Genomic DNA, 13598 nt, shown 5'->3' on the forward strand with positions numbered 1-13598 from the left:
TATATCTAGGCCTAGTCTACGTCATAATGTCTTTCCTGAGTTGGAAAGTTAGAAGCTATATTTACACTTGCCTGAGATTCAGAAACTCATTCATGATATTGGCCTAGCTGCCTGTTACCTTTTCTCTGACCTAACCTGCCTCTGGTCTCCATCTCTTCAAGTTCCTCATGTGACATTTTGTAATTTGTTGTTTGTTTGTGCCTCCCTCCCTGGGCTAGTGCTGCGTAGTTGTTTTGTTCAAGGGTACGAGGAGGGGTTTTGATGGTGGCTGTGATTTAAAGGCACACAGAGTGGTACAGTCAGTCAGCAGCAGTTGCCTAGCCAAGCGCTTTGTGTTGCTGACGGAGGTCCAGGGGATTTTATTTCTTCTCTCTCCTCTGTGGTGTGATATAGTGCCGTGTCAGAGGGGGCTGTAAGGCCACTAGCAGGGCCAGGGAGAGAGAGAGCCCTGAGCCACAGCAGGGACCATAATAGTAATGTTTGGCCCACAACAGAACTGCTGGACTTGACTATTGTACCTGACATGCAGAGTGACCAGACCACTGCAGTTAATGGCCTTCTCTAATAACGTATTCCGCTTATACACTGCCCTGTCTTTCGCTTGCCCTTTTCAAACTTGTGTATTTACCTTTATTTAACTATGCAAGTCAGTTAAGAACAAATTCTTATTTTCAATGACGGCCTAGGAACAGGGGGTTAATTGCCTTGTTCAGGGGCAGAATGACAGATTTGTACCTTGTCAGCTTGGGGATTTGAACTTGCAACCTTTCGTTTACTAGCCCAATGCTCTAACCACTAGGCTACCCTACCGCCCCGTGTATGAGATGGCTTTACCGTAAGCAGCCTGGAGGCATCGTCTATGACTGTGTTGAATATAAGCAAAGCCTAGATCGAATAGATAAGAAATATAGCCACAAGCTATAGGCCTACATGTTTTATCTGAGTCTTTTACCTGTTTTGCATAATGTAACACGACAGCTTGACATTCACTGCTAAGCTTCTCCCTCTCTTCCCTGCAGAACTGTAGCAGCCGAGGTGAGAAAACAGATCGCTGGTCAGTATGGGGGCTCCCCACAGCTCCTCAAGAACCTCAACGTGGGTGCTGCCGCCAGCAACACCGTAAGTACCTACACACAATGCATCTTGGTGTTCAGGGAGGGAAATAGGGTTGGAGTATATCTGCTAACAATTAAGGTCCATTCTTCACACCCTCTCACCCCTATTATAGTGTGGTCAGGGACTACACGGCCTGGCCCATCCCACCAGTAAGTGTTTGCTGAGGCAGCCCATTGACTTTTAGCGACCTTGTGCCAAAATAATACAGCCCTAATGGTGTCCTCTCCCTAGTCCTGACTACCGCTGAGCTGAAGGAGCAAATAACCATCCTTAATTAGGCTAAAGCCGACTGTTTAATTCAACTGTGAACGGATTGTGTTTGTGTTCTAAATTCCCCCCAAAAGCTTTAACCTGTTAGGGCTAGGGGGCAGTATTGACACGGCCGGATAAAAAACGTACCCGATTTAATCTGGTTACTACTCCTGCCCAGTAACTAGAATATGCATATAATTATTGGCTTTGGATAGAAAACACCCTAAAGTTTCTAAAACTGTTTGAATGGTGTCTGTGAGTATAACAGAACTCATATGGCAGGCAAAAACCTGAGAAGATTCTGAACAGGAAGTGGCCTGTCTGACAAGTTGTTGTTCATCTTGGCTCTTTTTATTGAAGACTGAGGATCTTTGCTGTAACGTGACACTTCCTACGGCTCCCATAGGCTCTCAGAGCCCGGGGAAAAGGTGAATGATATCGAGGCAGCCTCTGGCTGAAACACATTATCGCGTTTGGCAAGTGGCCGGTCAGAGGACAATGGGCTTAGGCGCGTGCACGAGTCGACCCCGTGCTTTATTTTCTTTCCTCTTTTTACCTAAACGCAGATTCCCGGTCGGAATATTATCGCTTTTTTACGAGAAAAATGGCATAAAAATTGATTTTAAACAGCGGTTGACATGCTTCGAAGTACGGTAATGGAATATTTAGAAATGTTTTGTCACGAAATGCGCCATGCTCGTCACCCTTATTTACCCTTTCGGATAGTGTCTTGAACGCACGAACAAAACGCTGCTATTTGGATATAACAATGGATTATTTGGGACCAAACCAACATTTGTTATTGAAGTAGAAGTCCTGGGAGTGCATTCTGACGAAGAACAGCAAAGGTAATAACATTTTTCTTATAGTAAATCTGACTTTGGTGAGTGCTAAACTTGCTGGGTGTCTAAATAGCTAGCCCTGTGATGCCGGGCTATCTACTGAGAATATTGCAAAATGTGCTTTCACCGAAAAGCTATTTTAAAATCGGACATATCGAGTGCATAGAGGAGTTCTGTATCTATAATTCTTAAAATAATTGTTATGTTTTTTGTGAACGTTTATCGTGAGTAATTTAGTAGATTCACCGGCAGTGTTCGGTGGGAATGCTAGTCACATGCTAGTCACATGCTAATGTAAAAAGCTGGTTTTTGATATAAATATGAACTTGATTGAACAAAACATGCATGTATTGTATAACATAATGTCCTAGGGTTGTCATCTGATGAAGATCATCAAAGGTTAGTGCTGCATTTAGCTGTGGTTTGGGTTTATGTGACATTATATGCTAGCTTGAAAAATGGGTGTCTGATTATTTCTGGCTGGGTACTCTGCTGACATAATCTAATGTTTAGCTTTCGTTGTAAAGCCTTTTTGAAATCGGACAGTGTGGTTAGATTAACGAGAGTCTTGTCTTTAAAATGGTGTAAAATGGTCATATGTTTGAAAAATTGAAGTTTTTGCATTTTTGAGGTATTTGAATATCTCGCCACGGGATTACACTGGCTGTTGAGTAGAGCCCATAGAGGTTTTTAACTGAACTTAGTGAGGAATTAGATTCCCCCTGGGTGGTTTGTTTTAGAAATAGACAGAAGCAAGCCTATAAAGCCATTAGACTATACCTGGGTGGTTTGTTTTAGAAATAGACAGAAGCAAGCCTATAAAGCCATTAGACTACCCCTGAGGGTTTGTTTTAGAAATAGACAGAAGCAAGCCTATAAAGCCATTAGACTACCCCTGAGGGTTTGTTTTAGAAATAGACAGAAGCAAGCCTATAAAGCCATTAGACTATACCTGAGGTGGTTTGCTTGCCAGGACTTGCTTTTCCAGTTACTGCAGGGTTGTGAGCATTTCCTCAGTGATCCAAAGTGTCTGTCTGCCAATATAAAATATATGGTTCCATGAGAGTTTTGATTTGTTTTAGAAGGTTTCCAGAGCAAGAACTTGTCTTGTGACATGCATCAAGCCACAGGATTGTCTGACAGCTAAGTGTCGATATTTCTTTGCTAGTAATCCAGCTGGACTTTTTGGGGATGGTTTATTTTTGGCAGCTAACCCAGTTTCATAGGCAGGCCTATTAAGATCTGATTTGCCACTCACTCACACAGCCTTTCCTCTCTGATTCCAGGTTCCTCTCACAGAGGCAGTGGAACCGGTGGACTTTGAGGAGTACCTCATCACCCATCCCCCCATCATCGAGTCGGGCCCCCTGAGGGACCTCATCGATTTTCCCCCGGATGACATCGAAGTGGTATACACCCCCAGAGAGTGTCGTACCGTGGGACAGGCCGTGCCTGAGGAAGGGTAGGTGCTGCTGGGGATGGCTCGACTGGCTGGGTTCGAGTTGGTACTGAGGAGCATCAATCAGCTTAATCAACCAATAAAATGTATTTATAAAGCTCTTTTTTGCATACAGTTGTCACAAATTGCTTTACACTACTACAAAAAAAAGAAGAAACGGGAAACAAAGTACAGTGTACTGCAAAAACTCATAACCCCTCAAATCAAAACCCTAAGCAAACTGTGGAAAACCCCACTGTAACACTCACCATCTGTCCAACTGCTGTAGCTTGATGAGGATATACCCTCATCAGGAAGGCTAGGGAATGCGCCATACTGAACCAGTGGAGTCTGTATTATCAGTAGAGATGTTGTCGGGGCTGTTGTCGGGGCCCTCTAGCTATAGAAGTAGGCCTACATCAGGTCTAACTAACTCCAGTACAGCAAATGGATGTTTCTCCTCATATCCTCTAACCTGATTCACATGCATTGATTTACCCAAGGAATAAAGCAAATAACTGATCTGGTTTTGGCGTGTGTCACATAAATGCAGTAAAAATAAAAAATTGACCTTGACAAAAACAACTGAATTGCTATGGAAACACGTGGGGGAAATATCACTTGTCTCCTCATTACCCCCCAGCAAAATTAGCCTTCATTTAGGCTATTGTTTATGTGTATTTCACACTATGTTTAGGTAGATAATGGTGTATAGGGATTGCATGGATGTCCACAACAACACGTTTGTCATCGTCACCAATCAACTGCGTTACAGTTAAAAATGGCTGACCACTACCACCGATTTAGCTATGCTAACCAGCTTATACGAACAGGAGTTAGCATTTAGCAGTCACTTCTTCTAAACCTGAAAAAGGACCGCTTTTACATGTTATGCAGCAAAAACAGCCAAATATATCAAAATTGGACTTAAGTAACCACATTGTGGGCCTGTTACAATTCCCTAAATCATAATGAATTTGATGAATATACACTTTGGTGCACATTCAACAAACCTGATTTTACAATCTTGTCAGTGGAATGTCTGCGTTCCATTGACTCCTTTACGGCATCTATAGAATTGCCTCTCACTTGATAGGCTAGTAGGGATAAGATTGCTGTGGCTCCTGTTACTACCATTAGAAATAGAATGAATAGAACGGGCGTCGGGAAAAGTCAATGATGGTATAATGGGTGGACTGGCGGCCATTGCAAGTGTACTCATAGAGGCAAAGCAGGAAGTGTACCCATCAATCTGTGCTATGATTTGTTGAATAAACTCAGCTGACAATACAAAAAATACATTCCATTGCAGGAGGCACATCGGTTAGCATAATTTTCAATGAAAGTTCTACATTACCATGGAAATTATTGCATCACAATACCAGGCAGCCCATGAGTACCCATGAGTACCCATGAGTACCCATGAGTACCCATGAGTACCCATGAGTACCCATGAGTACCCATGAGTACCCATGAGTACCCATGAGTACCCATGAGTTTACCAGTCAAATAGCCAGGGTTTGAGGTTGCAAGACAGTTGTATTAATTATATTACTATGGCTGCCATTGCTACCATCCTCTATACAGACAGGACATTTGCTGCAGTATAGCGATTCATTAGCGTTATTGATTTAACACTGTCTGTTGATGGTGTCTGATGGCTGCAGCCTGGGGTCTGGTAAGATATAAATGTGTTGTCTAAACAGACGTGAACTGACAGAAATGAATATTTGTCAGGTAAAATAGGTCATTGCATTTGCTTTGTTGATAATTCTATCTGAACGTTTAACCTCAATGAATACACCCCTGGTGTTGAAACTGGGGCTGTGAAATGCTGTGTCTCTTTGTGTTCCAGGGACAATGACGCCCACGTCAGAGACTGTGTCAGGTCCTACACTGAGGACTGGGCCATCGTCAACAGAAAGTAAGGCTCCTCTCTGTTATTTAAGGAGCTTTTCCATTTATAAGACCAATTCATTAAACTTTAACACCCCCAATTTAAAACATTTTAACACATAGCTACTAGTTATTTAGCTTAACACTCATGTTCTGCTTATTTCAACAGATACCATAAGCTTGGTACAGGATTTAACCCTAACACCCTGGACAGGCAGAAGGAGAGGCAGAAAGGCCTGCCCAAACAGGTGTTTGAGGCCGATGAGATGCCAGACGTTAGCACTTACCAGGACGACCAGGTAACCCGTAGCAACGGGGCGGTTGACCAGGTAACCCGTAGCAACGGGGCGGTTGACCAGGTAACCCGTAGCAACGGGGCGGTTGACCAGGTAACCCGTAGCAACGGGGCGGCCGTCTTCATCTTTTGTGGTATGTTTAGTCCCTGACCTGTGTTTTTCTGTCTTCCAGGATGATCTGAAGCGTAGGTCCATGTCCATAGACGACACCCCGCGTGGCAGCTGGGCCTGTAGTATCTTTGACCTGAAGAACTCTGTCCCCGACGCCGTCCTGCCCCACCTGCTTGACCGGGCCCCCAACGAGGAGATAGACCGGCACAACGAGGAGCACCGCAAGTCCCACCGCCACCGTGAGCTCTTCGCCCTGCACCCCGCCCTTGATGAGGTATAGACACAGACACACACCGTCCTCCAGATAGTGCCTTTAGAAGTGTCAGGCCAGCTGTTGCTTTGGCGTAGTGCATGTCTGTCTCCTCACATGAATGCATATCGTCATCCATGGTAATGCTATTACCACAGTCACGTCTAATATGGCTTTCTAAAGCTCTGAACAGTCATGAAGCACGCGCTACTGATTTCACACTCTAAGTGTGATGTTGTTTTTCTTCCTTAGATACAGGGCTCCTACACAGTACATTCCAATAACTGTTATTATGTTCATGGTTTTCCTATAATTATTATTTGGATCTGTGTCCTCAGGAAGAACCCATCGAGCGCCACTGTGTGCCTGACGTCCCTAAGGAACATTTTGGCCAGAGGCTACTCGTCAAGTGCTTGTCCTTGAAGTAAGTGGAGGACACACACACACACAGCCTTTACAAAGCCTTTTAACTGTCTTTTTACCTGCCTTCTGCTGACCCAATCCTTTTTCCCCTTGAAGGTTTGAGATTGAAATTGAGCCCATATTCGCCTGTTTGGCCTTATATGATGTCAAGGAAAAGAGAAAGGTAAGTTGTTGTGTTTTCCTCAATGCCACTCGGCCCTGAGTTGTTGGGTCAGTCTCTGAAAAACCATTTAAAGTCCATGTGAACTAGATGACTGGGCTATAAAAGTGTCTGTATTGGACCTGTTGTCCTTGTTTGAATGCTCTATAAATCGTACCATATATCTATATGAGTGACTCTCCACTCAATCGTTTCTCATTCCCAATAAACACTAGAGGGTAGAAGTAACTGTTGTTAAAAAAGTCAAAAGTTTCTGCTCTCAAGTCGCCTACTCTTCCATGTGAGTTCTCAGTCAATTTACAGTAAAGAACATTTTTATTTTTAAGATGTGGTATTGGATAGTGCATCTTATTTCTCAATCAGAACCATACTTCAGGACCAGCAGACAGTGTGGTTGTTACTATGGTTCTTAATCATTACTTGTTTTTGTAAGAGGTGTTGACAAGCTGAATGTACCGAGCTGTCTGTTTAACCTACTAGCACACATGCATACCCCACAAGACATGCCACCAGATGTCTCTTCACAATCCCCAAGTCCAGAACAGACTATGGGAGGTGCACAGTACTACATAGATCCATGACTACTCTATTCTACATTTGGTAATTGATGCAAGCAGTAGAATCAGATTGAAGAAACAGGTAAAAATACACCTTATGGAACAATGGGGACTGTGAAGAGGCACATGCAAAGGTACAGTCACATGCATACGCACACAGTGTGATAATGGGGATCCCTAATTTTTTTAATCGATTTTTTAATTTAATCTTTATTTAACTAGGCAAGTCAGTTAAGAACAAATTCTTATTTACAATGACTGCCTAGGAACAGTGATTTAACTGCCTTGTTCAGGGGAGGAACAACAGATTTTTACCTGGTCAGCTCAGGGATTCGATCCAACAACCTTTTGGTTACTAGTCCAACGCTCTAACCACTAGGCTACCTGCCGCCCCGAGCTGGTAGCGTACAATACAAATATTAGTCTGCTGTCTGTCATTTACAGTAGTTTAGTATAATGCTCATGTGTCTGTCTCTGTCAGATATCGGAGAACTTTTTCTTTGACCTGAACTCGGAGCAGACCAAAGGGATGCTGCGCCCTCACATCCAGACAGCAGCCATCTCTACTCTCGCCCGCTCCGCAATTTTCTCCATTACATACCCCTCCCAGGACGTCTTCCTCGTCATACAGGTAAGTCAATGTCAATCATCACAGGGTCTCAAATGTCAATACACTTTACAAATAAAGAGAGAGAGAATCAAAATGGCGACAACAGAGCCGCACACATGACTTCCTCTCCCATGGATCAGCATCACCTCTCTCTGTCTGGCTGTGTGGGGGTAGTGACTGATAACCTCTCCTGTGTTGACTGTCCCCAGCTGGAGAAGGTGTTGCAGCAGGGAGACATAGGAGAGTGTGCAGAACCGTACATGGTCTTCAAAGAGTCTGATGCAGCTAAAGTAAGATCCTTCTCAACCTGATGGTCATTTGAACAATAGATTGACATCAGTGGTCGATGTTGATCTCCAAACAGATGGAGGCAGATGTATTTATTGTTTATCCTACCATATATAGAACAAAGAAAAGTTGGACAAGTTGCGGAGCCAGTCGGAGCAGTTCTGCACACGTCTGGGTCGGTACCGGATGCCCTTCGCCTGGACAGCCATCCACCTGATGAACATCGTGAACAGCGCCGGCAGTCTGGAGAGAGACACTGAGCTGGAGATGGGACTTCCAGGTGAGAACCCTGGGGGGGGATCAATAAAGTTGGACTGAGTGGTATTGAACACCACAGGGGCAAGTCAGTGCTGGGACTCCTGTCTACTCAGTTCAACTTTTGATCACATGAAATTAAACAGATCATTGAATGTAGAGGGGAGTCTATATGACCTTATAAGAAAGTATTACCTTTGACCTTGTGACGTCATGAGGATTCTATAACTCTGACCCTGGCTATGACTTTCTGCTGACGCCCGACCCAGAGAGGAAAGGGTCGTGGTCTGAGAGGAGGAACTCGAGCATCGGTGGACGGCGCTCATTAGAGAGAACCACCAGTGGAGATGAATCATGTAGCCTGACCAGCTTCAGACCTGCAACCCTCACCGTCACCAATTTCTTCAAACAGGTCAATACACACATTACACGTCTACACACCACACAGAAATGCTCATGTTAAATCATTTTCTTCCCGACTGAGCCACACTCAGTCATGACACACACCACACTCTGCTACTCGCCTCACAAACTGAACTGACTTTTGTTTTGGTATGTTCATTTTTGACAGGAGGGAGACAGACTGAGTGATGAGGACCTGTATAAGTTCCTGGCTGACATGAGGAGGCCGTCTTCAGTGCTGAGGAGACTGAGGCCAATCACAGGTACACCACCACCACCACCACATGTGCTTCAACAAAGATCTTCTGATTTTATATTGTCATGTAAATGAGTTTAAGGGGCTTTGTAGTTTCTCCAGACGGACTTAAATCTGAGCTAGCAGCTAGCGTAAGACTGAGTCTGGCCTGAGAAACAGGTTTTAGTTGAGGTCTGTGTGTTGATGTCGTGTCGATGCTGTCTTGTTCCTCCAGCCCAGCTGAAGATCGACATATCCCCGGCCCCAGAGAACCCCCACTACTGCTTGACCCCTGACCTCCAGCAGGTCAAGCCCTACCCAGACAGCAGGGTTCGCCCCACCAGAGAGATACTGGAGTTCCCCCCCAGGGATGTCTACGTACCCAACACTACCTACAGGTAATGAAACGATACCACTTACATTACCCAACACCACCTACAGGTAATGCAACGATACCACTTGCATTACCCAACACCACCTACAGGTAATGCAACAATACCACTTGCATTACCCAACACCACCTACAGGTAATGCAACATTCCCCAACACCACCTACAGGTAATGCAACAATACCACTTGCATTACCCAACACCACCTACAGGTAATGCAACAATACCACTTACATTACCCAACACCACCTACAGGTAATGCAACAATACCACTTACATTACCCAACACCACCTACAGGTAATGCAACAATACCACTTACATTACCCAACACCACCTACAGGTAATGCAACAATACCACTTACATTACCCAACACCACCTACAGGTAATGCAACAATACCACTTACATTACCCAACACCACCTACAGGTAAAGCAACAATACCACTTACATTACCCAACACCACCTACAGGTAATGCAACAATACCACTTACATTACCCAACACCACCTACAGGTAAAGCAACAATACCACTTACATTACCCAACACCACCTACAGATAAAGAAACAATACCACTTACATTACCCAACACCACCTACAGATAAAGCAACAATACCACTTACATTACCCAACACCACCTACAGATAAAGCAACAATACCACTTACATTACCCATCACCACCTACAGGTAATGAAACGATACCACTTACATTACCCAACACCGCCTACAGGTAATGCAACGATACCACTTACGTTACCCAACACCACCTACAGGTAATGAAATGATACTACCTACAGCTGTGTAAACACAACTCTACCAATAACATAACCCAGTGAACACCACTACAAGAGAACATGCATAGATATTAGTCTATAGAGCTCCAGTCCAATACCACCTACAGGGCATTGACATTGTTTCCTGACAGGTTGATGTCGTTCTTAGTCCTTCGGGGTAATGTGACACAACGGAAGTCCTGTTTTTGAAAGGGTGTATTTCCACCTGCCTTTTCTGATCAAACACAGTGATGCCTGGAGGACAACTCAGAGGAACCAAAGGGCCTTTTCCCTCCCACTCTCGCTTTCCTCTGAGCCATGGGGATAACACTACTGTAAGAACAGCAACACAATATACAGGCCTCCCTGACACTGCCTGATAGACTACTGCACACAATCTTGTGTTGTGTGTCCTGATCCCTGCTGCTATTTTAGGTTAGAGGGAGAGAGAAGGCTCTTATCAGAGGAGAGGGAGAGACACTTTGTGACATGGAGAGACAGATGGTTAGAGAGGGGGGGCATTGAGAGAGGTAAAGAAACAGAGAGAAGGAGAGAGGGGGCCCTTATCAGAGGCTGTTGACATGGTGTCTTTACCTGACATGGAACAGAGAGGAGAGAGAGAGGGGGCCCTTATCAGAGGCTGTTGACATGGGGCCAGGGTTTCTGTTAGCTGTTTTTTAGCCAATTTAAAATAAAATGAAAAGCCAGTAAATACAACTGTTGTCCCCCAAAATGACCGGCCTTGCTAGCTGAGATCCTGACGGCTTTAGTGACTCTGCTGTAGTAGTGACTCTGCTGTAGTAGTGACTCTGCTGTAGTAGTGACTCTGCTGTAGTAGTGACTCTGCTGTAGTAGTGACTCTGCTGTAGTAGTGACTCTGCTGTAGTAGTGACTCTGCTGTAGTAGTGACTCTGCTGTAGTAGTGACTCTGCAGGCTACCTTGTTAATGATGGAGTATAAACTCTGTGAGCTCTGGAGTTTTTCATATGTACATTTACATGCGTGTTGATTGGATAAGCAGTAGATCTGGGTGTACTGTATGTTGGCTCCTCAGTGGCGTAAGACCGTTAATGCAAATGATGATTGTTTCAGGAGCGTTGTCAACGGTCGTTGTGGGCCGATCAGACTCGGCTGTTGAGTTTATAGTAGGGCTGGGAATTGCCATGGACTTCATGAAAGGATATTATCAATAAACTTAGGTGCTGATACAATATGTATTGTGATTCTCACAATTCTATCTGTATAGCAATTTGATACTGTGATTTTATTGCGATTCAGGATCTGTCAGCTGCAGAGGGACAAGAGAGCCATGAGAAAACAAGTTTTAATCAGTCATGGTAATAAAAGTGCAGAAAAAAAGTGGCTCCCTATTTAAAAAGATGGAGAACAAGCTATCCAGGAAAAATACTTGGTACAGCCAACTACCACAAAAATAATATTGCGATATTGTCAAAAATAATACCCCGGTATATAACTGTATGGATGAATATTTTCTTCCGTCACTAGTTTATAGGCCAGAGAGGGGTGTGATGACTTGTGGATGGTCACGTAGACAGAAGTCAGTTCCATTACATCAACAGCCCAGTTTGTTTTGTTGTTTTTCTTGGCAAAGAATATAAAGGACAGACTTGGAGTATGTGTGTTTTATTTTGTCTTTATAAATGTTGTAGTATAAAGTGTTAGTAGTAAGAAACATAAAATATGTAACAGCCGTTTAAATGCAGCAGAAAGATTTCACCGAGTAGACAGGAGACGACGAGTCAATATGACCCAATGATATGATCAATGTAAATTACTAACCTTGCAGGGCATTTAATGGAGCATTATGAAAATGGTTTTAAATACAGTTCAAAGTTCAAAAGACAGTGAAAATTCTAAGCTCATATCCTACTTTGGAAGACCTATGCATCATGTTGATCTTGGTTTACTTACTTGTGGATGTTTAGTACATTCAGCAACCGCCACATAACAGGCAGCAATACAGCAGGGTAATACATGCTTGGTAGTAGGGCTGTGTGGTGTGTCAGTTGTGTGTTGTGTCAGTTGTGTGGTGTGTCAGTGTGTCAGTTGTGTGGTGTGTCAGTGTGTCAGTTGTGTGTCAGTGTGTCAGTGTGTCAGTTGTGTGGTGTGTCAGTGTCTCAGTGTGTCAGTGGTGTGTCAGTGTGTCAGTGGTGTGTCAGTGTGTCAGTTGTGTGGTGTGTCAGTGTCTCAGTGTGTCAGTGTGTCAGTGGTGTGTCAGTGTGTCAGTTATATATTGCTTTGGAATCTTGTTTTTATTTCCGTCCGTCAGTTGAAAGTAACTTCTCAGTGCTATTATTATGACCCAGACTAGACAGTGTAGAATCATCTGACATTCCATCCTGACCAAAGCAACACTTGTCGGTTAGGAACCCAAACGATCCCCCCCAGGTGTTACCCAACTCTATTGGCATTTCTTGAAACAATTTGTGAGGTCCCTTATTGGCTGACTGTGGTTGTTGCATCACTGACGAATCGTCTTCTTTTCTCTGACATGGATACAAATTGGCTGCTGACTTTTTTTTCTTTCTGCTGCCAACAACTCAGCTACATTATCTGTTACCATGACAATGCCATGTAACTGGGAGGGTGGGGTGGTCAATGGGAAGTTCCGGGCGAGGGGGGCATATGTGTTGTTACCATGCCAATGTGTTGTAATGGAAGAAATAGAAGGGTTAGTGGAAACTTGAGGCCAGGGGGACGGCTTCAGGCGTGTCGTATGGAGATCTTGGTGGTCTTGAGGGAGTAGGAGATGCCCAGAGCTTTCCAGTGGATCCCTTTCCTCCTCATGGAACGACCCTTTGACCTCAGCCACATGTACCTGCCGTTCAGGTTGGTGTCGCCACAGGCGTTGAACCACCAGCCACCTGCAAGGGGAAAGAGTGGATTCAATTCTATAACAAGTGTAGAACCCATAGTCAATCTCTGCTGTCTGCTGGAAATGTCTTTAACAGGTGTATGGTACCAGACTGTACAGTGTACCTGTATCGACTGTGTAGTCAGTACCTGTAGTTGCATCGAGTGCGTAGTCAGTACCTGTAGTTGCACCGAGTATGTAGTCAGTAATAGAGGTCGACAATTATGATTTTTCAGCACCGATACCGATTTATTGGAGGACCAAAAAAAAGCCTGTACCGATTAATCGGCCAATTTTTATATATATATATAAATATAAATTGGCCTATATATATATATATATATACATACATGTATACATACAAAAAAATTATATATATACATACATGTTGTTCTTAGTCCTTCAGGGTAATATATATATATATATTACCCT

General features: G+C 43.9%; 2 protein-coding genes across 21 annotated transcripts in view; one reads left to right on the forward strand and one right to left on the reverse strand.

Moving 5' to 3' along the window:
* The window catches only part of dock7 (dedicator of cytokinesis 7), a 131604-nt gene that overhangs the window by 2428 nt on the left and 115578 nt on the right, over window positions 1-13598 (forward strand). For 12 of the 19 annotated variants that reach the window (XM_014123453.3, XM_045687815.2, XM_045687814.2 and 9 more), the window contains exons 2-14: window positions 1020-1119; window positions 3497-3672; window positions 5504-5572; window positions 5714-5933; window positions 6013-6225; window positions 6540-6625; window positions 6721-6787; window positions 7823-7972; window positions 8161-8241; window positions 8357-8519; window positions 8764-8906; window positions 9066-9159; window positions 9367-9529. In XM_014123453.3, coding sequence (XP_013978928.3) covers window positions 1020-1119; window positions 3497-3672; window positions 5504-5572; window positions 5714-5933; window positions 6013-6225; window positions 6540-6625; window positions 6721-6787; window positions 7823-7972; window positions 8161-8241; window positions 8357-8519; window positions 8764-8906; window positions 9066-9159; window positions 9367-9529 — 1725 coding nt within the window. The remainder of the gene's footprint in view (window positions 1-1019; window positions 1120-3496; window positions 3673-5503; window positions 5573-5713; window positions 5934-6012; window positions 6226-6539; window positions 6626-6720; window positions 6788-7822; window positions 7973-8160; window positions 8242-8356; window positions 8520-8763; window positions 8907-9065; window positions 9160-9366; window positions 9530-13598) is intronic. The other 7 variants (XM_045687818.2, XM_045687821.2, XM_045687822.2 and 4 more) reach the window with 1 other exon arrangement.
* angptl3 (angiopoietin like 3) overlaps window positions 11920-13598 on the reverse strand; it is a 10111-nt gene continuing 8432 nt past the window's right edge. For both annotated transcript variants that reach the window (XM_045687827.2, XM_014123452.3), the window contains one exon: window positions 11920-13176. In XM_045687827.2, coding sequence (XP_045543783.1) covers window positions 13016-13176 — 161 coding nt within the window. In that variant the 3' untranslated portion in view covers window positions 11920-13015. The remainder of the gene's footprint in view (window positions 13177-13598) is intronic.

This window comes from Salmo salar, chromosome 10, assembly GCF_965601325.2.
Source record: "Salmo salar chromosome 10, fSalSal1, whole genome shotgun sequence".
Classification (NCBI taxonomy): domain Eukaryota; kingdom Metazoa; phylum Chordata; class Actinopteri; order Salmoniformes; family Salmonidae; genus Salmo; species Salmo salar.